This window comes from Oncorhynchus tshawytscha, linkage group LG24, assembly GCF_018296145.1.
Source record: "Oncorhynchus tshawytscha isolate Ot180627B linkage group LG24, Otsh_v2.0, whole genome shotgun sequence".
NCBI classification, from domain to species: Eukaryota; Metazoa; Chordata; class Actinopteri; order Salmoniformes; family Salmonidae; genus Oncorhynchus; species Oncorhynchus tshawytscha.
Genome location: NC_056452.1, coordinates 6252635 through 6277850, shown reverse-complemented (window position 1 = coordinate 6277850; position 25216 = coordinate 6252635). Strand labels below are relative to the sequence as shown.

Sequence of the window (25216 nt, the reverse complement as noted above, 5' to 3'; positions counted from 1 at the left end):
ATGTGTAGCCGAGTGATCATAGGAGTCCAGTGAGTGGCTTCAGGCAGCGCTGTATGCTGACATCCTCTACTATTTTGTGTGCTACCTACTCATTGATGCTGATGCACCTGTGGATTCAATCTATAGCTGCTGTGTGTGTGGACTTGACCACGAGCCCCGCACACTACGGACGGCCTTGACACAATGACCTACTGTGAACCAGATGGAACCAGAGCGGAGGCTTTTTAGGGTACTGGGAGGGTGAAACTCATTCACCCTTCCCTTAGTTAAGTGAAGTTAGCCTACACTGTCCTACCAAGCAAAAAGGCAGTAACTACTCATTTGGTCGAAAATGAAGTAGTCATTTTTGCGTCATTTAAATACATGCTTAATCACGTGGACAAGTATCCTGCCTCTATTGTATTGTGTTTTGTAGAAAACTGGCAGTAACTGCATATTAGCTGCATATTAACCGCATATTAGCTGCATATTAGCAGTAACTGCAAAAAGTTATTGTGAAACCAAGGTAAATGGCAGTAACTGAACTTACTGCCCTTTAGCTTGGTTTTAACCTGCCTTTGGCTGTAGTTAATGCCTTTTACCTTGGTATCATATAATTTTATTCTGATAGTGAGACAATCGAACCTGTATGACACTGACTGACAGCTACACACATGCATTGCTAATCTAGGGACACAACATCATGGCACAAAATGATGGTTGAACTTGCCCTGAAACCCCTACACCCAGACACTTGTAAGAACTATCTAAGTAGATCTGAGAATGTCATTAATTAGCTAGCTAGCGAGCATGGACTAACAATGCTACTGTCTCCCATAAGAGAAGATCATCAATGGATACTAAACTTCAATCTATTACCCATATAATTAATTATATTCTGAAATGTCATCTGATGGTTTCTTTGAATCAGTACACCACACACACAATTTCTAAAAATGTAAATAAAACGTTACATAAAAATTAAATGTAACTATTCAGCATTTTATCAATTGTAGCTAAATGTCATTTGTGTCCTCTTATGAATATGCAACTATAAATATGTTTAAAATTAATTCTTAAAGCTGTAATTTATTCAACATTGTCTATGTAAGTATCATTAAAAAAATACAAATAATTTAATTTGCAATCTCATGGTCATTTTTTATCATTTGTATTACCCTTCGTCATACTTCTAGCATGTTCCAATGCATCATTATATATTACAAGATACGTCATCATTTAATGTAATTTAAACAATTGCAGTGCTGCTTTTCACATTTATTATTATAGCAAGACATGGGCTACTTGTAAAACACAGTATGTAATGTGACTGATGCAGAATCTACATCTCCAAGTAAATGCAACAGGTATCTTAGTGGAAGAAACACAAAGGATGCAGTTTCAACTCTGTTACACTGTCAGTAATTACACTGCTCTTTTATTAATATCATACATGAGAAAAGTATAGTAAACTAACAAATGAAAATGGCAGATACTGCTCTTTTTTTTGGTATTACCCTGCAATTTGTAACATATCATGCCAAGGAAGAAGGCAGTAACTGCCATTTTACGGGTCAAAGGTCATGTCAGAGATCAGGGTCAACATGAATAAAACATTTACTCATAGTGAGACAACAAATCACCACATCTTCAATGCTCCCTATAATTCATTTGTCTGGACAATTAAAAAAAAAACGTTTTCTCATTTCCACACTATGAGCCTTTTTGCTTGGTATGGCAGTACACCTCTCTCATTTTATCTGCACCAATAGCCAATGAAAACTGGAGCGAATTCCATATAGCCATTGGACTGCAATTGGCGAGACATTGTGGATTATAGCTACTATTCTGGCTCAACACTCCCAGATCACATGAATCACTATTGTTCCTCTACTGGCTTTGGCTTCAACAAAATGTTCAACTTTTAAAAATGTAGCTTTTTCCCTTTTTATATTTTTGGACTTGTTGAATTGGAACTTTAAGATATAGTTCAAATAAAGACTACTGTGTGTGTGTGTGTAGCCGATATGAAATGGCTAGCTAGTTAGAGGTGCACACTAGTAGCGTTCAACTGGTGATGTCACCCACTCTGAGACCTTGATGTAGTTGTGTCCCTTGCCCTGCAAGGGCTGTAGCTTTTGTGGAGCGCTAGATAACGATGCTTCGTGGGTGATGATTGTCGTTGTGTTCAGAGGGTCCCTGGGTCAAGCCCAGGTTGCAATTTATATTCCAAATAAATCAATTAATTGACTGGTCTAGTATCTTTAAAAATAAAATAAAAACTTTGAGAGTCCATACAGAGGGAATATTCATAAAGACTGTACACATCACAACCCGTCGTCCGGGTAAGGGAGGGCTTTGCCGGTAGGGATATCCTTGTCTCATCGCGCACTAGCGACTCCTGTAGCGGGCCAGGGGGCAGTGCACGCTAACCAAGGTTGCCAGGTGCACAGTTTTTCCTCCGACACATTGGTGCGGCTGGCTTCCGGGTTGGATGCGCACTGTGTTAAGAAGCAATGCAGTTTGGTTGGGTTGTGTATCGGAGGACGCATGGCTTTCAACCTTTGTCTCTCCCGAGCCCGTACGGGAGTTGTAGCGATGAGAAGAGATAGTAGCTACTAAAACAATTGGATACCACGAAATTGGGGAGAAAAAGGGGTAAAATTTAAATTTAAAAAAGGTGTTAGTTAGACAGAAAAGGCTTGATGAACAAAACTGGGAATCTGGGAATCTGTTCCATGATCAAATCAATTCATATAACCTATCCATTGATTTAAAAAAAAAAAATGGATATAACTTATTAACTTATTAATGATTTCTCTCCTATGTGAGTCATCATATGCTTGGACAGATCTTCCTTGTATTTGATGGTCTTCCCACAAACGGAGCAGGTTTAGGGTTTCTCCACGTGGCAGAGTCGGACATGGGCCTACAGTTTACAGGTTGAGTTGTAGCGTTTTCTGCAGAAGCGCCATTTGCTGGGTCTTTTCCTGGTAAGAATCACATGCATTTGCAGGTCAGCTTTCAGAGTAAACATTTCCCCACAGCCACAGCAGCACTGAGTTTGTTTAGAAGGCGTGTTATGTTTTTAGAACAGTGGTACCCCATTAGTGGCTTGGGATCCAATAGAAGGGTTGGGATCCAATGGGCTCCTGTCAAGTCCTACTGGTTCTCTGCTTAAGACTGAGCTGTGGTTGGAGGCATTGTTTTGATTATCTGGTGGGTCACAATGCCAAAAGGTTTGAAATCCACTGGTTTAGAGTCAATCTCTCCATTATCCACAGTCTGGGTTTGGGGAAGTCAAGGACTGAAGTGGGTCCTCCTCATCACATTCACTTTTCACACAAGGAAGAGTGAATATGGAGTCCTTGGTGTCAAAGAACCCTTGAAGCTGCTCTTCCTCGTGACGTGTCCGGAGTTCCTCCTGTCCCTCTTTAATATGTGTGGGCTGTTGGTCCTCCTGCCCCATACTGGAGCTCCACTCCTTCTCACAGTTCTGCTCAGGGGAAACCTCATCTTCAGAGACAGTGAACTGCAGGGAGTCTGGGGGGGGTTATGTATTCTATGCAGCCTTTACATGCCTCAGTGTGTATTCCATTTAAAAACGCTTTTCGTGATACACTTTTTAATCAACGACGGTAAACAATTTCTTAAAAGGATACTGTGAGATTTAGGTTGTTTGTCGACTTACCCAGAGTCAGACGAAATCATCATGGAATACCATTTCTATGTCTCTCCATGCAGTTTGGAGATTATTGAAGTTAGCATATCGTTAGTTTAGCGCAATTGCTGGGAGTCTCCTGGTATAGTAGCAGGGCTCGTCTCAAAAGCGGGGAATAGACCTTTAACTACTCCAAAATTGGGTGATAGGTAATTTATAGTCTTACCAAGCTATACACAGTAATCCATATTTTATACTTTTTAAAATTTCACTGATAATCATAAGAAAATAGATTCTATCCACTTCCTCATTCTTTCCGCGTTATCGGCTAGAGATAATGTATAGAGATCACAACGTTCTATCTATCTCAATAGTGCTGCCCGTGCGCTAACATTCACCATAATGAGATAGATACAATATTGCGATCTATATACATCTCTATGCAATTCAACAATTGTAACGATTGTAATTTAGCAGTGGTGGAAAAAGTTCATAATTATCATACTTGAGTAAAAGTAAAGATACCCGAGTAGAAAATGACTCAAGTAAAAGTGAGTCACCCAGTGAAATACTACTTGAGTAAAAGTCTAATAGTATCCAGTTTTAAATGTACTTGTGGTGGAAAAATTACTCAATTGTTATACTTGAGCAAAACTACAAAGTACAAGTAAATGCTATACATCAAATTCCTTATAAACCAGAGAGAAAGGTCACAATGTACTAGTCCAGGTTAGGTGCAATTTTTATTTTGGCCAGCAGTGTGTGCGCAAAGTTTTAGACTGATTCAATGAACCATTGCATTTCTGTTCAAAATGTTCTATCAAGACTGACAAATATGTGCCTATTCGGGTTATTAATACATTTTCAAGTTCATAACTGTGCACTCTCCTCAAACAATAGCATGGTATTATTTTACTGTAATAGCTACTGTAAATTGAAATCTAGATTAACAAGAATTTAAGCTTTCTGCCCATATCAGATATGTCTATGCCCTGGGAAATGTTCTTGTTACTTACAACCTCATGCTAATCACATTAGCCTACTTTGCTCCACCGTCCCGCAGGTGGGACACAGATCCTGTAGAGGTTTTTAACCACTAGGCTACCTGTGCCGCATGTTCTCACAATGTTATTTTTATTACCTCCAAATAACCTATAATTTCCATTCTCAGACCGTTAATAAAACCTACCAGGAAAATGTTCAGGGAACCATAGTGAAGCGTTCTCAGAACACCCCAAAAACGTACGTTTCCACAACTTCCAAGGAAACAAATGTGCTAGCTGGGTAGCTAGCAACTCCTCTCCCACCCATTTCCTCCCCAAAATGTCCAAACTACACCTACTTAATAAGGTTTTCAATGTAAAAAATGCTGCAGTTCCTTTGGAGATATCCATAAAAGTTAAAACTACAATTGCAGAATACCAGGAAGAAATCTGCTGTTTCAAACGCACAAATGCACACAAAGACTGCTGGATTTGGTTTTCAAAAGTTGCATAGATTGGTGACTACCAGTGTTACCAACAATTTTTCAGTGAGAATCGCCATTGGCTTCTTGATTTGTCACTAGAAGTCACTAGATGACGTTTTGCCATTGCCGCGACGAAGTCACAGTACTAATTTGCCTTGCTGTGGCACAACTGCGGTCCCTGGAGTAGCATTTTCGCCAGCTCTGCCACTGCACACCACCTCCCCTTGTCCTTCTCTGCCTGTGTGTGCACTGTTGTTCTGACTTTCATTGCACAGACAAGCTTCTCCTGTGAAAAGCAATCCTCTGTGTTTGCAAGGCAGCCTGAAAAGTAGCTGAATTTGTTGCTAGCCTCTTTTACCAATACAAGTCACTGGATGGGCCTGAAAACTCGCTAAATATAGTAACAAAGTCGCTAAATTGACAACACTGGTGACTTCTTCTTTCTATTTGACTTTCATTTTACATTGTAGCCGAAGAAAATAAGAAATGTGGAAACAATTGCGCTTGTATGAAACGAGACTCTCATTGTCCACTAGCGCGTCATAAAGCAACATCAGAAGCAGCAAAAAATGTTGTGTTCAAAACCACTGGGAACTGGTGTAGCATTCAAAACAACTAGGAACTCGTAACTGAAATCTCTGATTTCCAACTTGTTCAAAACATCTGGGAACTCTGAAGAATATTCCAACACAGGGAACTCGGGCCTCTTTCTAGAGCTCCGCATTTCCGACCGGAAGATCACTGATATCATGATTTGATCTAATATTTTTCAGAGTTTCCAGTTGTTTTGAACGCGGCGATGGAAACAAGAAGCAAAGCGTCACTAGCCACCTAATCATGATGATGCAAAATGCATCATATGAAGTGACACGGAAGTGCTACTTTGCTTCTTGAAAGTCCAATATTTACACTACATTACCAAAAGTATGTGAACATCTGCTTGTCGAACATCTCATTCTAAAATCATGGGCATTTATATGGAGTTGGTCCCCCATTTGCTGCTATAACAGCCTCCACTCTTCTGGGAAGGCTTTCCACTAGCTGTTGGAATATTGCTGCTGAGACTCACTTCAATTCAGCCACAAAACCATTAATGAGGTTGGGCAATGTTGGGCGATTAGGCCTGGCTCGCAGTCAGTGTTCCAATTCATCCCAAAGGTGTTCGATAGGGTTGAGGCCAAGGGCTCTGTGCAGGCCAGTCAAGTTCTTCCACACCTATCTTGACAAACCATTTCTGTATGGACCTCGATTTGTCTACAGTGGAATTATCATGCTGAAACAGGAAAGGGCCTTCCTAAAACTGTTGCCACAAAGTTGGAAGCACAGAATTATCCAGAATGTAATTGTATGCTGTAGCATTAAGATTTCCCTTCACTGTTACTAAGGGGCCTAGCCCGAACAATGAAAACAGCCCCAGACCATTATTCCTCCTCCACCAAACTTTAAGGTTGGCACTATGCATTGGGGCAGGTTGCGTTCCCCTGGCATCCGCCAAACCCAGATTCGTCCATCTGACTGACAGATGGTGAAGTGTGATTCATCACTCCAGAGAACTCGATTCCACTGAAATAGCCAAATCCACTAATTTGAACGGATGTCCATATACTTTTGGTGATGTATCAAATCAAATCAAAAATCTAATTTTATTCGTCACATGCGCGGAATACAGACCTTGTAGACCTGACCTTGAAATGCTTACTTACAAGCCCTCAGAGTTGTAAAAAAGTAAGAAGAATTGTCTTAATAAACAAACAAAAAATAGTAACACAATAAAATAAGATAATGGAGGTAATATGTACATGTACAGTGCATTCGGGAAGTACCCCTTGACTTTTTCCACATTTTGTTACGTTACAGCCTTATTCTAAAATGGATTTAATAGTTTTTTCGCCCTCTTCAAGCTACCCACAATACACCTAAAAACAGAAAAACAGGTTTTTAGGTGGGCTCAAAACAGGTGGGGCTCTGATTCATCAATGAAAACATGCATATATCTTGCGTGCGGCAATTTGATAAATACCAGTCATTTGCTGTGCACGCAAATCCTTAAATCTCCACGTACCCCAGAATGTTGTATGAGGCACCTGTGGCCTCATTTATAAACGTTGTGTATGTACCAAATATATCCCAAAACATGTGTGCACCAGGTTTCCATTAAACGTTGTAATTTTGCAATCTAAAATAATAAAACAAATATGAATATATTTGCTATTATTTGTTTCATTTTCCATGATCGTTGTAAAATAAATTCCTCCCCACTGGTTTGCACATATGTCAGTTCAACGTCTAGTTTTGATTTACATTTGGTTGAGTTGTCAACTAACGTGAATTCAACGTATAATCAGCAACAACAAAATGCACAATGTCATAGGATTTAGGTTAAAAGTTGGGTGAAGATAGACGAAATGCCCTTATGTTGATGACTTTTGGCAAATCCCAATAGTTTCCCACGTTGATTCAACGTCATTACATATATTTTGTGGGTTGAAATGACGTTGAAACAACCCAGTGCCCAGTGGATCTATTTTTCTGACTGTGATGGTTTCATACTCTCGAAGTAGCCTATACAACCGATTATGATAGGCGACCATTCGTTAAATCACTCATTTAATTGGACCTACTTCACAGTAATAACTAGATACACCATTTCAAGTATGTTGATCTGTCGGTAAAACAAACAAAAAAGAATGCCTGCAGTACAATGGTAGAACAGACAGTTCACCTTTTCCATTGACATGTATAGGCTACGTCTGAATAGGCTACAGTAATTTCAAATATCTCGAGTAGACAATGTTTCAGAATTCACTGGCAGTGCAGCATATTAGATTGTGGGAAAGCCCATGCAAAAATACATTCTACCAAAACGATTGATCAAATGTACCATTACCTTTTCTTTTAGGATTAGTAGCCTAATTCCATCAACTCCAAATAATACAGTAAACAAGGGAGTTGTTGTCACCATATAAGGTGAAACAATGGGCGTTTTTCTAGGCGGACACGAGTTATAATGCTCGTTCACAATATGAACAGGTTTAGGACAGGTCTGATTTATAACGGAAACAAGCACATGCATGGCATTCGCAAAGTTTATACATCTCAATATTTGCATATGTACGCATTCTTTTCAGAAATGGTGTACACAGTTATTTAGTGTGAAATGTACGCAGCGTTTATAAATGAGGCTCCTAATCTCAACCTATTTTTAAATAATTGAGAAATTAGGTTTTCTGGTCATGCACGTCGATTTTGTTACTACTGTTTCGGACGCAAACAGATTTCTTTCTCCCATCCAATTTGCCAGGGTCAGATTACAGTAGTGTAAATGGAGTAAACTGCACACAAGATGGCGCCATTTACCACTTTATAATGACCAAATCTGCGAAGAATTAGAATACCAACTAACTAACTATTAAATCTACAAAATGTGCATTTGATCAGCGGATGCATAATCTTAGTCAAGCTTAATCAGTGTGCTATAATGACAACAGGATATTGAACGAAACATATCATTTACTGTAAAACCAAAAATCTAAAAATATGTAACAGGTTTACATAATCTCATACAAAATGTGCACTCATGCCTCATGAGTTTAGTACAGCTGCATTACCCCCATCATAACCCAACATATGAAATTGTAAACAAACTATGTATAGCTTTAAATGTGGTTAAAAAGTCCATGTCTTTCTCATTCCAGACTGCAGCTTTAAAATGAGGGTGAACATGATTTGCAGTGCGCCCAGTTCCTGTCCCTGTTGTTGACGACTGGGAGTTTCCCCACATACAGCTTGAAGGAAACACCGGAGGATGTCCTTTTCCTGATTCCTAAACCATGGAGTGTGTGTGTGTGTGTGTGTGTGTGTGTGTGTGTGTGTGTGTGTGTGTGTGTGTGTGTGTGTGTGTGTGTGTGTGTGTGTGTGTGTGTGTGTGTGTGTGTGTGTGTGTGTGTGTGTGTGTGTGTGTGTGTAATTCTCTCCAATACCTGCTGTTAGGAATGTTACAATGTATTTCCTTAATATGTTATTACACATGAGCTAGCCCACAATTTCTCAACCACGGTGACAAACAAGATACAAACACACATCTGCATATCAATAGCCCTATGTTCACAATTTAAACTCACATTGTGAATTAAGACTGCAAATTAAAAGATCCCCTGCTTTCAAGGCAGAAGACATGTCAGCCAATGGTGCTATAATAGAGCCCCACAGTGGAGGTGTCATAATACCCATAAAACCTAGCAGTCAAACAGGGAAATGGTTCCAAGATTTTTTACACCAATAATTTTTCCCATTGGGGATTTTAGAAACACTTCAAATAAGGGCTGTGTTTAGTTTAGGCTTACCCTGGCGGGACATTTTTGATAACCATGTAAATCTCTCATGGACAAGGTGACTTTTATCAATATATTTGGCTCTATTTACTCTCAGATTCAAAAATAATAATTAGCATCAAAGTAGACAATGTGCAAAACCACAAATCCCTGCAGGCTCCTGTACGTCATCTCTAGCTGACACGTTTGCTAACAAGTATTGTGTCAATTTAAAACCTGCACAAGACAGTTCACAGAATTGTCCATTTCAAGAAATGTTTCCAATTTCTTCATTACTACATTTAGCTAACATTAGATAGTTAATCCAGATTATTACCTTTGTCTCGATTCAGCAGTCTCGTCCAGATCATCATGTAATTATTTGTAATTCTTTATGATAGTCACATTGGCAGCTAATTAGCATTCCATTTATAGTGGGTAAAACAGGCCAATATATTGATAAAGTCACCTTGTCCTAGAGAGATTTACATGGTTATCAAAATGTCACGCCAGGGCAAGCCGACACGAAACACAGCCCTTATTTGAAGGTTTTCTCAAATCCCCTATGGGAAAATGAACGGTGGAAAAATGATTGGAACCATTTCCCAGTTTGACCGCTAGGTTTTATGGGTATTATGACTCATACTGTGGTACTCTATAGGGACACAGGGCTGCTGTCAATGGAGAAGGATGAAGCAACCAATCTGCCTACGGAGGAATGAGCCTGACAGCTGGTAGGTAGAATCCTACTACACAACTCTACTAGGTCACATGGTTGCCTCCTTACTATCCCTCTGATCCTCTTTCGCTCTCTCAAGCTCTAATTCTGTGCGTGTGTACAGTCATTGGTGTACAGTGAGGGAGAGAGGAAGGGGGAGGGGAGAAATGGGAAGGAGGAGGAGCGGCTGAGTTGAGAGAGAGGAGAGGCACAGGGGGATCGGTCTGTGAGCCCAGCTCAACGACAGAGCGAGAGGTTGAAAAGAGTGTGGAGAGGAAAATAGTCAAGGTCCTTATTCTCTGTCGGGCGTGGAGAAAAGAGACAAGGAATATACACACATTCCTTTTGAGAGAGAGTGAAGGAAGGAGTGATAGAAAAGAGAAGAGGACTAGATAGATCTACTACATCGAAGAACGAGCTATTCAGTGGACGTTGGCGGCTTTGCTGTCACAGGAAAGGGAGGAGGGGAGGGGGGAACAAGGGATCATGCTGGTCACGGCGGGACGGTGGAGTGTGTGTGCGAGGGTGTATCGTGGCGTCTGCTTCGTGCTGAAGGAGTGTGTTTGAGGAAGAGAATTCCGGCGATTCAGTGCCATGCTATGGACTAGGAGCCAGCTGGAGTCTTGCTGAAGACATGGCCCAGGTAAAGAGAGGGATGTCACACACACACGCACAGTACTCACAGAAATAAATACCTGCATGCGGTTTACACACAAAGTAATACAGCTTGGATGCAAATGCCCACATTTATCTCCACACATCACTACATACACTCATTATGTCACACACACACCAGCTCTATCATCAATATTCATATTAGTTCCCACGATAGCCTCTGGGCACTCAGTCACAGAGCAACAGTGTGTGTGTGCATGTTTGGAGTATAATATTTAGCTGGTAAGAGAGCCACACACAGTGTGAGAGAAATACATTGAAGTGGAACAGCGTGCATTCTGGGCTTGAATGTATGAGGGAGAGGCATCATTCTTGTTGGAGAAAGAGAGTAGCTGTGTATTTTTAGAAAAACTGCTGAAGCAAGACTTTGTATTCATAGCACGTGTATGTGTCTGTGTGAGAGAGGGAGAGCACTTTATTCTTAGTAGTCAAAGAAGTTTGTGTGAAAGAGAGACAGTGTACTTTCTTAGAGATAGAGAGACAGTGTGTGTGTGTGTGTGTGTGTGTGTGTGTGTGTGTGTGTGTGTGTGTGTGTGTGTGTGTGTGTGTGTGTGTGTGTGTGTGTGTGTGTGTGTGTGTGTTCAATGTGTGTGGCAGTGGAGCCTGGTGGAGAAATGGGAAGGACGGCTCATTGTTTCTCCCTCCACCAGCTTCCACTGGTGGATGCGTGTGTGTGTGTTTGTGTGTGTGTCTGTCTGTCTGTTTGTGTGTGGGAGGGGTGGATAATTGTGTCATAGTGTAAAGGAATATTCTGTGAGACTTAATGGAGAAACCATGTACTCAGGGAGTGAGATGCATTGTCTTTCGAAGCCGCATTGTAACAGAGGCATGGACTTCAGGATGTCCTGTTCTTGGCTGGGCTTTGGACAGCTGAATGCTTTTACTATGATGAACATGTTTGCTCAATACAATACAGTAAATTATACCGTACTCTACTCTAGTGTGTGGTACTGCACTGAACTCTAGTCTACTGTACTATGCTGTATTTTATTGTACTGAACTGTATTCTACTGTTTTTCCTAAGACCCCTTTAACGTCTGTTTGACCAAAAATCAAAAGCCTTTGCTTATTCCTAATTGTTAGGATGGAAATATGTAAAACATTTACATTTGCCTTCATTTAAAAAACGACTGTACTCTACCGTTCGAAAGTTTGGGGTCACTTAGAAATTGAAATTTCTTCGTCCATTAAAATAACATCAAATTGATCAAAATACAGTGTAGACATTGTTGATGTTGTAAATGACTATTGTAGCTGGAAACGGCTGATTTCTTTTATGGAATATCTACATAGGCGTACAGAGGCCCATTATCAGCAACTATCACTCCTGTGTGCCAATGTTCCAATTGCACCTTTTAAAAGGCTAATTGATCATTAGAAAACCCGTTTGCAATTATGTTAGCAGCTGAAAACTGTTGTCCTGATTAAAGAAGCAATAAAACTGGCCTTCTTTAGAATAGTTGAGTATCTGGAGCATCAGCATTTGTGGGTTTGATTACAGGCTCAAAATGGCTAGAAACAAAGCACTTTCTTCTGAAACTCGTCAGCCTATTCTTGTTCTGAGAACTGAAGTCTATTCCATGCAAGAAATTGCCAAGAAACTGAAGATCTCGTACAACGCTGTGTACTACTCCCTTCACAGAATAGCGCAAACAGGCTCTAACCAGAATAGAAAGAGGAGTGGGAGGCCCCGGTGCACAAATGAGCAAGAGGACAAGTACATTAGAGTGTCTAGTTTGAGAAACAGATGCCTCACAAGTCCTCAACTGGCAGCTTCATTAAATAGTACCCGCAAAACACCAGTCTCAACATCAACAGTGAAGAGGCGACTCCGGGATGCTGGCCTTCTAATGATCAATTAGCCTTTTAAAAGGTGCAATTGGAACATTGGAACACAGGAGTGATGGTTGCTGAAAACGGGCCTCTGTACGCCTATGTAGATATTCCATAAAAAATCTGCCGTTTCCAGCCACAATAGTACCACATTAACAATGTCTACACTGTATTTCTTTTCAATTTGATGTTATTTTAATTGACAACAAAAAAAGTGCCTGTCTTTCAAAAACAAGGACATTTCTAAGTGACCCCAAACTTTTGAACGGTAGTGGATATAAATACCTACCGTTCAAAAGTTTGGGGTCACTTAGAAATGTCCTTGTTTTTGAAAGAAAGGCACTTTTTTTGTATATATACTGTATATATATAGCCTAGACTCTTAGCTTTCATTTGACACCACATTTGATGTGTTCCTATGTTAGTGCTCATGTGGCCTTTTACTTGGAAATGCCCTTTTCACAATCCAACCCATTGTAACCATAATGTTCAGTATTCAACAGTATGCCACTGCCAGCATACAATAAATCCCAAGCTCTTTTGTGCTTGTAACATGCATACACACACATTTACTCAAAATGTCATATGTTATTATCAAGGCATAAAATGCAGAATTATGGGAAGGAATATCGTTCTATCAAAGGAAGGCTTTGCTGTTTCTAAAACGATATATTGCTTAATTTCCTGTTACAAAAGGAATAGGTTACTAGCAAACTTCGTGATAACCAACCCCATACTGTGTGACAACCAACCCCATACTGTGTGACAACCAACCCCATACTGTGTGACAACCAACCCCATACTGTGTGACAACCAACCCCATACTGTGTGACAACCAACCCCATACGGTGTGACAACCAACCCCATACGGTGTGACAACCAACCCCATACTGTGTGACAACCAACCCCATACTGTGTGACCACCAACCCCATACTGTGTGACAACCAACCCCATACTGTGTGACCACCAACCCCATACGGTGTGACAACCAACCCCATACGGTGTGACAACCAACCCCATACTGTGTGACAACCAACCCCATACTGTGTGACAACCAACCCCATACTGTGTGACCACCAACCCCATACGGTGTGACAACCAACCCCATACGGTGTGACAACCAACCCCATACTGTGTGACAACCAACCCCATACTGTGTGACAACCAACCCCATACTGTGTGACAACCAACCCCATACTGTGTGACAACCAACCCCTTACTGTGTGACAACCAACCCCGCGATCGGGCTGGTTGTCACAAGTGGACAGAGTGTGTTTGGTGGCTTATACTCTATTTTGAAATATGATATGAGGATTAAAAAAAGGGCCCCCATTTCAACCCAAGACCTTGGTCTTTATACTAATAATGTCTTGTAAGATATACTGGTGCTGAGAAATACACACAAGAGTTAAAAAGTGTGACAACCTGGTCTCCCCTACATAGCCTACTAACAAAAAAAGAAAGGAAGACAGAAACGAACAAACAAACAAAAAGACAGACTAACAAGCACAAAGGAGAGCTGTATATTTACGGTACCTTATTTGTTGTAAATTCAAAACTGCATTTGGAGAGTTCCTCCACTACCATTATCCGTGTGTGTGTGTGAGAGAGAGTTTAAAAATATATATATATATTTGTCATTATAGTTGATTTTTTTCTTTGTATTTTTTTATTATTATTATTATTGTTTTTTTTTTATTATCATCAGTGAGAGAAAGAGGTTACTCTTTGTGTGTGTGTGTGTGTGTGTGTGCGCGCTCGTGCGTGAGTGTATGGGTGAGTGAGTGAGAGAGAGAAAGAGAGAGAGCACGTGTCTGTGTGTATGTGTGTGTATGCGTGTGTCTGTCCGTCCGTGTGTGACTAAGTGCGTGTGTGTGGGTTACAGTGGCCCCATCCCCGGTCCACTCAGTCTAAAAGCCTTATGCCTCCTCTCGTCTGCTGTTATCTCCTCTCATATCCTCCTGCGCTGACCACTCATATGAACTAATGGGCTCTGTGGAGGAGTTTGAAGAAAAGTGACTGTTGTGCATCTCCAATACATGACCCCTTACTTACTTATCCGGTATAGTGGACCCAGCCTGGAGTTACTTTTTCGAGGATAGGAGAATGGGGATGTGGATAGCTGAGGGTTGGGGACTGTGTGTGTGTGTACGGGCGCGTGAGAAAAAAACATGTATTGATGGTTTGTAAATCATTGACATAGCTACTTAGAAATGATATACATAAACATAAACTGCAACACAAATACATTGCAGGCAATTCCTACTTCCTCACTGCAATCTAAGGCCAGACAGTGGAAGGGAGTGTTATCAGTACTCAACAGAAGAGGAGAGAGGGGGAAGACAGGCAGAAAGGGGGAAGAGTCAGAGACTGAGAAAATGATGGACAGATCAAGAGTGTAGGACTGGACTGGAGGGAGGGAGGGAAGATAGGGACGATATTAGACAGTGACTGAACTGCAGAGAGAAAGAGGAGAAGGAAAGAAAGTGACAGACAGACCAAGAGTGTGACTGAAATGGAATGAAGGGAGGGCTTGTTAGGGAGGAGGGGATGGAGGAATGAAAGTCACTGGATAAATTTAGATTCTTGGTCCTTTAACGGTCTATAGAGATCTGGATAGTAGGTTAGAAATACCTGTCTCTTTCTCTAAGTAGAATGTCCAGGGAGACGTGTGTGTGTGTGTGTGTGTGTGTGTGTGTGTGTGTGTGTGTGTGTGTGTGTGTGTGTGTGTGTGTGTGTGTGTGTGTGTGTGTGTGTGTGTGTGTGTGTGTGTGTGTGTGTGTGTGTGGAATGTGTGTGTGTGGAATGTGTGTGTGTGGAATGTGTGTGTGTGTGTGTGTGTGTGTGTGTGTGTGTGTGTGTGTGTGTGTGTGTGTGTGTGTGTGTGTGTGGAATGTGTGTGTTATATGATGCCCCTCTCAAAGCAGATATCTCTCTCTCTCTCACTCTCTCTCTCTCTCCTCTCTCACTGATGGAATGGGAATTATGTAATGAATGTAATGAGTTATCTTCGTTATCCCTTTTGACTCTAGGTGAGTATGAGAAGGAATATCCCCTGACACACACACACACACGCACACACACACACACACACACACACACACACACACACACACACACACACACACACACACAACAAATGTGCATACACACTCTCTCTCAAATAGACTCATGCACATATAGGCACTGGCAGGCAGACACACACACGCAAACAATCACACCCCCTTTTTAAAAAACGTCACTCTCTCTCAACCCGTGACTCTGTTTTTGGAGCTGGTGTTGTGTAAAAGCACCCTATTCAGTTAATTAAGTGCCCCTTAATCTTTTTCCAATTCTGTCTTTCTGACTAGATGCTATGAAATGTGTACATTAGGTAGGTACTGTATTGAAAGAGATAAGATACATTCACCTCATTTACCAAACATGTGTCCCAAATGGCACCCTATTCCCTAAATAGTGCACTACTTCTGACCAGAGCCCTAGAGGTGCACCATGTAAGGAAAAGGGTGCCAATTGAGACACGACCCGATTAACTCAGTCCTGGTCTAAACTGAGTTTGACCTGGTGCTGTTATCGGGCGCGATGCTGCTTGTTTACAGCGTTGGGGGATTATGACATCAGGTCGCGGCTCTCTTGGGGGTTGTGACATCATCAGAGTGCTGTGCCCCGCAGCAGTTGATGTTGACGTTATGGAGTAGCATCTGTTTTGTGTCACCCCATGAGTGTGATTAGGAGTTTGGGTGAGGGTATTTGTGAATGTCCGATTGCGGGCGAGTAGTTCTGAATATGTGACCGGTAATATGTTTGTGTCCTACCAGAGTTGAAGTACTCAGGCAAAACGCAAGTTTAGCTTAAAAAAAACTGTTAGAAAAAACAACAACATATTGTATCGCAGCGCCTCTCCTCTTTCTTAAAATCTATTTTTATTTAACTTGGCAAGTCGGTTAAGAACAAGTTCTTATTCACACTTTATTTGAACTGTACTGTTTATAACAAATAATCATGTATATATATATGAATGGTGTGTAAATAGTATTTTTGTTGTCTCTTGGTGTCTTTCATGTCGCTTAATATAATTCTTATACATGTTTTATTTTGAATGCAATGTAATGTCTTATGTTGTTCTTGTTTATAACTGTTCTATACTTTGTCCTGTATTTCTATGTTTTATGTGGACCCCGTGGGTGCAGTCGCTAATGGGGATCCTAATAAACGAAACACTGCCTGCGCGAATGTTGTGTGCGTAGTGTGTTTGACTGTCCGTCTATTCGTCTGTCCATCCATCTATCCATCCGTGTGTCCATTAGTGTCTCCGTGTGTGTGTGTGTGTGTGTGTGTGTGTGTGTGTGTCCTGTCTAGCACTCCAGTACATTGAACTTCATCAGCGCTATAAATATCTCACGTGCGTGGTTGTGGATGTAACGTGAGTGTGGATGTATATGTGCACGTATTTGCCTGGGCATGTTTGTGTATACCGTGTATATACTGTGTGTGTGTGTGTGTGTGTGTGTGTGTGTGTGTGTGTGTGTGTGTGTGTGTGTGTGTGTGTGTGTGTGTGTGTGTGTGTGTGTGTGTGTGTGTGTGTGTGTGTGTGTGTGTATACTGTGTGTGTCCACCAGATAATGGGCTCTCTTCCAGAGTGTGCCTCCCTGAGGGTCCTCTCCGTCTGTTTTTGAATAGAGAACAACAAACAGCATGGTCAATGAGTGTACTACACCTAGGGGCAGTCTCCTTATTTCATGCTCCATTTTGAAAGCTGCAATATGTCACTTTTTGGGGCGACCCGACCAAATTCACATCGAAATATGTGTTATAGATCTGTCGTTTTCATTGAAAGCAAGTCTAAGAAGCGCACGGTCTGTTCCGTCTGCACTATTTCAATGCTTCCCGTTCTTAAGTTGAGTTTTGGTATCTTTCACTTCACTTTACACCAGCTTTTTAAAAAGCTGAAAATACAATCTTTTTTTGTTATTGAAAATATACTTCACAGCAGTTTAGACGGCAGAATGATTCTCTAAACTATACGTTGCTTGTTTTGTCACATCATCCTCTGAATTCACAGTTGTGTACAAATTGTGATTTACATTTGACTACAGTATTTGGAAACAGAAAACAGAACACAGTATTGTTTCAACACAAAAAGATGGGTCTTGTGTATTTATGCCCTATGCTCTTAAAAATGTGTCAAAACAGGTTTCTTTGGATCCCATGGTCTGGCGACTGAAGGGTAGAGGAAAACAGGCATGGGCAGGGAGCCGTTCTGAAGAGAAGTATTTGATGTTAAGGGGTCAACCGTACCTTATCTTCAGATTAACGAGTGCTGTCGATTCCCCACCCTAGCTGCAAGTCATCAGTGTCCTGGTTCAACAAAATGCACACAAGAAGGGCTGGTCCTCCAAGGGGGAAACTATATATACAGTTGAAGTCGGACGTTTACATACACTTAGGTTGGAGTCATTAAAACTTGTTTTTCAACCACTCCACAAATTTCTTGTTAATAAACTATAGTTTTGGCGAGTCGGTTAAGGACATCTACTTTGTGCATGACACAAGTAATTTTTCCAAAAATTGTTTACAGACAGATTATTTCACTTATAATTCACTGTCTTACAATTCCAGTGGGTCAGAAGTTTACATACACTAAGTTGACTGTGCCTTTAAACAGCTTGGAAAATTCCAGAAAATTATGTCATGGCTTTAGAAGCGTCTGATAGGCTAATTGACATAATTTGAGTCAATTAGCTGTGTACCTGTGGGTGTATTTCAAGGCATACCTTCAAACTCAGTGCCCCTTTGCTTGACATCATGGGAAAATAAAAATAAATCAGCCAAGACCTGAGAAAAAAAATTGTAGACCTCCACAAGTCTGGTTCATCCTTGGGAGCAATTCCAAACGCCTGAAGGCACCACGTTCATCTTTACAAACAATAGTATGCAAGTATAAACACCATGGGACCACACAGCCGTCGTAACGCTCAGGAAGGAAACACGTTCTGTCTCCTAAAGATGAACGTACTTTGGTGTGAAAAGTGCAAATCAATCCCAGAACAACAGCAAAGGACCCTGTGAAGATGCTTGTGGAAACAGGTACAAAAGTATCTATATCCACAGTAAAACGAGTCCTATATCGACATAACGTGAAAGGCCGCTCAGCCATAAAAAAGCCAGACTACGGTTTGCAACTGCACATGGGGACAAAGATCGTACTTTTTGGAGAAATGTCCTCTGGTTTGATGAAACAAAAATAGAACTGTTTGGCCATAATGACCATCGTTATGTTTGGAGGAAAAAGGGGGATGCTTGCAAGCCGAAGAACACCATCCCAACCGTGAAGCACGGGGGTGGCAGCATCATGTTGTGGGGGTGCTTTGCTGCAGGAGGGACTGGTGCACTTCACAAAATAGATGGCATCATGAGGTAGGAAAATTACGTGGATATATTGAAGCAACATCTCAAGACATCTCAAGACATCAGTCAAGTTAAAGCTTTTTCGCAAATGGGTCTTCCAAATGGACAATGACCCCAAGCATACTTCCAAAGTTGTGGCAAAATGGCTTAAGAACAACAAAGTCAAGATATTGGAGTGGCCATCACAAAGCCCTGACCTCAATCCAATAGAACATTTGTTTGCAGAACTGAAAAAGCGTGTGCGAGCAAGGAGGCCAACAAACCTGACTCAGTTACACCAGCTCTGTCAGGAGGAATTGGCCAAAATTCACCCAACTTATTGTGGGAAGCTTGTGGATGGCTACCTGAAACATTTGACCCAAGTTAAAGAATTTAAAGGCAATGCTACCAAATACTAGTTGAGTGTATGTAAACTTCTAACCCACTGGGAATGCGATGAAAGAAATAAAAGCTGAAATAAATCATTATCTCTACTATTATTCTGACTTTTCACATTCTTAAAATAAATTGGTGGTCCTAACTGACCTAAGACAGGGAATTTTTACTCTGTCAGGAATTGTGAAAAACTGAGTTTAAATGTATTTGGCTAAGGTTTATGTAAACTTGCGACTTCAACTGTACATATAACATGTAACTGCTCTTTTGTTACCTAGTTTTGCCATAATTTGACTGCAGACAGCAGAGTAAAAAACAAGAAGTATATCCTGCATTTTTTAGAGAGATATTGATAGCAGTGTTATTTTGTGTGTGTGTGTGTGTACAGGTGTGTGTGTACAGGTGTGTGTGTGTACAGGTGTGTGTGTACAGGTGTGTGTGTGTGTGTGTGTGTGTGTGTACAGGTGTGTGTGTGTGTGTGTGTGTGTGCGTGTGTGTGTGTGTGTGTGTGTGTGTGTGTGTGTGTGTGTGTGTGTGTGTGTGTATAGCAGTGTGAGGGGTGGGCCTAAGCTCAGAGAGGATTAATGTTGTGTAACATGTAGGTCTGTTCTCTATAAGGATTAACACAGACAGACTCTGGTAGATGTGATGGCATACACACACACACACACACACACACACACACACACAGAGAGAGAGACTGGTAGACATGATAAGGCTTTTCTGGTCATAGGCTGCTTTGCTAATGAATTACTGTACACAGGACAATACGGTACATGGGGGGAGAAAAGAGAGAAGGGCTGCCTAAGACAGCGATTCAAAGTAGTGCTGACTTGCTTGTCAACACTCTACCCTAACATACACTGAGTGTACAAAACATGCTCTTTCCATAACCACAGACTGACCAGGTAAATCCAGGTGAAAGCTATGATCCCTTATTGATGTCACCTGTTAAATCCACTTCAATCAGTGTAGATGAAGGGGAGGAGACAGGTTAAAGGAGGATTTTTAAGCCTTATGGTAATTGAGACATGGATTGTGTATATGTGCCATTCAGAGGGTGAATGGGCAAGGCAAAATATTTAAGTGCTTTTGAACGTGGTATGTTAGTAGGTGCCAAGCACATTGGTTTGAGTGTGTCAAGAACTGCAACGCTGCTGGGTTTTTCATGCTCAACAGTTTCCCTTGTGTATCAAGAATGGTCCACCACTCAAAGGACAGACAGCCGACGGCAAGCCAGTGGTCGAAAACGGTTCATTGATGAAAGAGGACACAAATTGTGCAGAGCAACTGACGGGCTACACTTGGTCAACTGACAGTCCAGTACAACATTGGTGCCCAAAGACCCATAAAAGAATGCACATCTCGTCGTACCTTGACACAAATGGGGTATGGCAGTCGACAACCTTACAGAGTTCCACTACTTTCAGCAGAAAACAAATAACTGTGGTTGCAGTGGGCTAAGGAACGAAAACATTGGACGCTGGAGAATTGGAATTACATTGCCTGGTCTGATGAATCCCCGGTTCCTGTTGTTTGGAGAAAACCACATGAGTACATGCATCCATCATGCCGCATTCAGCACGATAATGCCCCATGCCACACAGGCCAGGATAGTCCAGGAATGGTTCTACGGACTTGACAGTGGATTCAGCTGACTGCAGTGGCCTGTCCAGTCACCAGATCTCAATCCAATCGAACATCTGTGGGATGAGATGGAAAAAGATATTTGGAGTGGAGATCCACTACCAGCCAACTTGACACAACTGTGGGAAGCATTGGATTCAACATTGGCCAGCATCCCTGTGGAACGCTTTCTATACCTGTTAGAGTCCATGCCCGGCGAATTAAGGCTGTTCTGAGAGCAAAAGGGGGTGCAACTCAATATTAGGAAGGTGTTCCTAATGTTTTGAGAACTCAATGTATACACTCACTTCCATACAATGTAACCTAATGCAATTTGAATTTGAGGAGAGAAAAAAATCTTTATTTACGCTCACATTCACATAACAAAAGTCATGTCTCTTCTTTCCTCCCGGGGACGGTCTGTCCTGGTACAGTCATAGTTGATTTGCTGATTCAATCATTACAGCTTCCCAGAGCACCAGTACTTTATAGGACACTCACTTTAGATCAGTCTCATGTAGTTTTACATCTCTGTCATAGTTTCGAGTTGGGAATTAGGTCCAAATCCATTCTGTTTTACAGGGTTGGGACACATCTCCATTTAAATGAGTTTTGAGTTTCAAAGTTTATTCGCAATGTACACAGGATATGACAGCTGTAAAACAGTACAGTTAAATTCTTTCCAAGCAATGCAGTGATAATAATAATATAATAGAACATTCAAATAATTAGAACAATTAAAATAGAACAACAAAACAAACAAGAACGACGATGTGAGTTAAAGATACGCAAGAATGAAAGTATATACTATTCAGTGCCTGTACCTTATTAAATGTGCAGGGGTACTGGAGTGGTTAAGGTGAGTTTATACATAAAAGTGACTGGTAATAGAATATACATGTAAACAGGGCAGAAAAGTGACTGGTAGCAGGAATACAGTGCCTACGGAAAGTATTCAGAGCCCTTGACTTTTTCCACATTTTGTTAAGTTACAGCCTTATTCTAAAATGGATTCAATATTTTTTTCCCCCTCATCAATCTACACACAATATCCCATAATGACAAAGAAAAAACATAGAAATGTTTTCTAATTTATTCAACATTTTAAAATGAAATATCACATTTACATAATTATTCAGAACCTTTATTCAGTACTTGATGAAGCACCTTTGGCAGCGATTACAGCATGGATTATTCTTGGGTATGACGCTACAAGTTAGGCACACCTGTATTTGCAGAGTTTCTCCCGTTCTTCTCTGCAGATCCTCTCAAGTTCTGTCAGGTTGGATGGGCAGCGTTGCTGCAAAGCTATTTTCAGGACTCTCCAGAGATGTTAGAACAGGTTCAAGTCCAGGCTCTGGCCGGGCCACTCAAGGACATTCACAGACTTGTCCCGAAGCCACTCCTGCATTGTCTTCGATGTGTGCTTTAGGTCAATGTCCTGTTAGAAGGTGATCCTTCGCCCCAGTCTGAGGTCCTGAGTGCTCTGGAGTAGGTTTTTATTAAGGATCTCTCTCTACTTTGCTCCGTTCATCTTTGCCCTGATCCTAGTCTCCCAGTTCCTGCCGCTGATAAACATACCCACAGCAAGACGCTGCCACCACGCTTAACCGTAGGGATGGTGCCAGATTTCCTCCAGATGGGACTCTTGGCATTTAGGCCAAAGAGTTCAATCTTGGTTTCATCAGACAAGAGAATCTTGTTTCTCATGGTCTGAGAGTCTTTAGGTGCATTTTAGCAAACTCCAAGCGGGCTGTCATGTGTCTATTACTGAAGAGTGGCTTCCGCCGTGCCATTCTACCATAAAGGCCTGATTGGTGGAGTGCTGCAGAGATGGTTGTCCTTCTGGAAGGTTTTCCCATCTCCACAGAGGAACTCTGGAGCTCTGTCAGAATGACCATCAGGTTCTTGGTCACCTGCCTGACCAAGGCCCTTGTCCCCCGATTGCTCAGTTGGGCGGCCAGCTCTAGGAAGAGTCTTGGTGGTTCCAAACTTCTTCCATTTAAGAATGATGGAGGCCACTGTGTTCTTGGGGACCTTCAATGCTGAAGAAATGTTTTGGTACCCTTCCCTAGATCTGAGCCTCGACACAATCCTGTCTCGGAGCCCTACGAATAATTATTTAGTCCTCATCACTTGGTTTTTGCTCTAACACTCACTGTCAACTGTGGGACTTTAAATGAACAGGTGTGTGCCTTCCCAAATCATGTCCAATCAATTCAATTTACCACAGGTGGACTCCAATCTAGTTGTAGAAACATCTCAAAGATGATCAATAGAAACAGGATGCACCTGAGCTCAATTTCGAGTCTCATAGTAAAGGGGCTGAATACTTATGTAAATAAGCTATTTCTGTATATTGTGTGTAATCATTTAGCTAAATTTTTTAAAATACAGTTTTTGCTTTGTCATTATAGGGTATTGTGTGAGGATTGCTGAGCAATTGTTTTTATTGAATCCATTTTAGAATTAGTCTGTAATGTAACAAAATGTGAAAAGAGTCAAGGGGTCTGAATACTTTCCGAAGGCACTGTATAGAAATAGTTATGGCAATATACTAAAGCTAATATATACGTGTAAACAGGAGAAAAAATGACCAGTTGCTGGATAAATCGATATAAATACGAATGGTAATGGCAATCAATAATCAATGGACAGCATCGTAATGGAGTAATAAATCTAATCAATAATCATTTTAGCAGCAGCGTAGGTTGTGTCTGAGTGGGTAGAGAATTGTGGATTGGCATAGAGTTAGTGTGGATAGTCTGTGGACATTTTTGTAAAGCGATGCCTAAATGGTATACATGGAGTTGTTCATTTCCCTTGGTTTGCACAAAGTGTTTGCTATGTTTATGCAATGGGTCACTTTTGATTAGTGTGTTTGCTAAACCGAGGTGTAAATTAGATGAAGTGCTCATCTGTGTGTGTGTGTGTGTGCCCACAAGCATGCATGTGTGCTTGTGTACACACATGTAAACTCAGCAAAAAAAGAAACGTCCCGTTTTCAGGACCCTGTCTATCAAAGATAATTTGTAAAAATCCAAATAACTTCATTGTAAAGGGTTTAATCACTGTTTCCCATGCTTGATCAATGAACCATAAACAATTAATGAACATGCACCTGTCGTTAAGACACTTACAGCTTACAGACGGTAGGCAATTAAGGTCACAGTTATGAAAACTTAGGACACTACTAAAGAGGTCTTTCTACTGACTGAAAAACACCAAAAGAAAGATGCCCAGGGTCCCTGCTCATCTGCTTTAACGTGCCTTAGGCTTCCTGCAAGGAGGCATGAGGACTGCAGATGTGGCCAGGGCAATAAATTACAATGTCCGTACTGTGAGCTGCCTAAAACAGTGCTACAGGGAGACGGGACGGACAGCTGATCATTGTCGCAGTGGCAGACCACGTGTAACAACACCTGCACAGGATCGGTACATCCGAACATCACACCTGCGGGACAGGTACAGGATGGCAACAACAACTACCCGAGTTACACCAGGAACACACAATCCCTCCATCAGTGCTCAGACTGTCCGCAATAGGCTGAGAGAGGCTGGACTGAGGGCTTGTAGGCCTATTGTAAGGCAGGTCCTCACCAGACATGACCGGCAACAACATCGCCTATGGGCCAAACCTGGACCAGACTGGACTGGCAAAAAGTGCTCGTCACTGACGAGTCGCGGTTTTGTCTCACCAGGGGTGATGGTTGGATTTGCGTTTATTGTTGAAGGAATGTGCGTTACACCGAGGCCTGTACTTTGGAGCGGGATCGATTTGGAGGTGGAGGGTCCGTCATGGTCTGGGACGGTGTGTCACAGCATCATTGGACTGAGCTTGTTGTCATTGCAGGCAATCTCATCGCTGTGCGTTACAGGGAAGACATACTCCTCCCTCATGTGGTACCCTTCCTGCAGGCTCATCCTGACATGACCCTCCAGCATGACAATGCCACCAGCCATACTGCTCGTTCTGTGCATGATTTCCTGCAAGACAGGAATGTCAGTGTTCTGCCATGGCCAGCGAAGAGCCCGGATCTCAATCCCATTGAGCACGTCTGGGACCTGTTGGATCGGAGGGTGAGGGCTAGGGCCATTCCCCCCAGAAATGTCTGGGAACATGCAGTGAGAGGACGTTTATTTTCTTTCTGAGTTTAGTAGC

General features: G+C 41.6%; 1 protein-coding gene across 1 annotated transcript in view; it reads left to right on the top strand.

Moving 5' to 3' along the window:
- The first annotated feature begins 10337 nt into the window (after positions 1 to 10337).
- arhgap23b (Rho GTPase activating protein 23b) overlaps positions 10338 to 25216 on the top strand; it is a 70701-nt gene continuing 55822 nt past the window's right edge. The window contains exon 1 of the mRNA XM_024387051.2: positions 10338 to 10779. Within this exon, the coding sequence (XP_024242819.2) occupies positions 10771 to 10779 (9 nt within the window). The 5' untranslated portion in view covers positions 10338 to 10770. The remainder of the gene's footprint in view (positions 10780 to 25216) is intronic.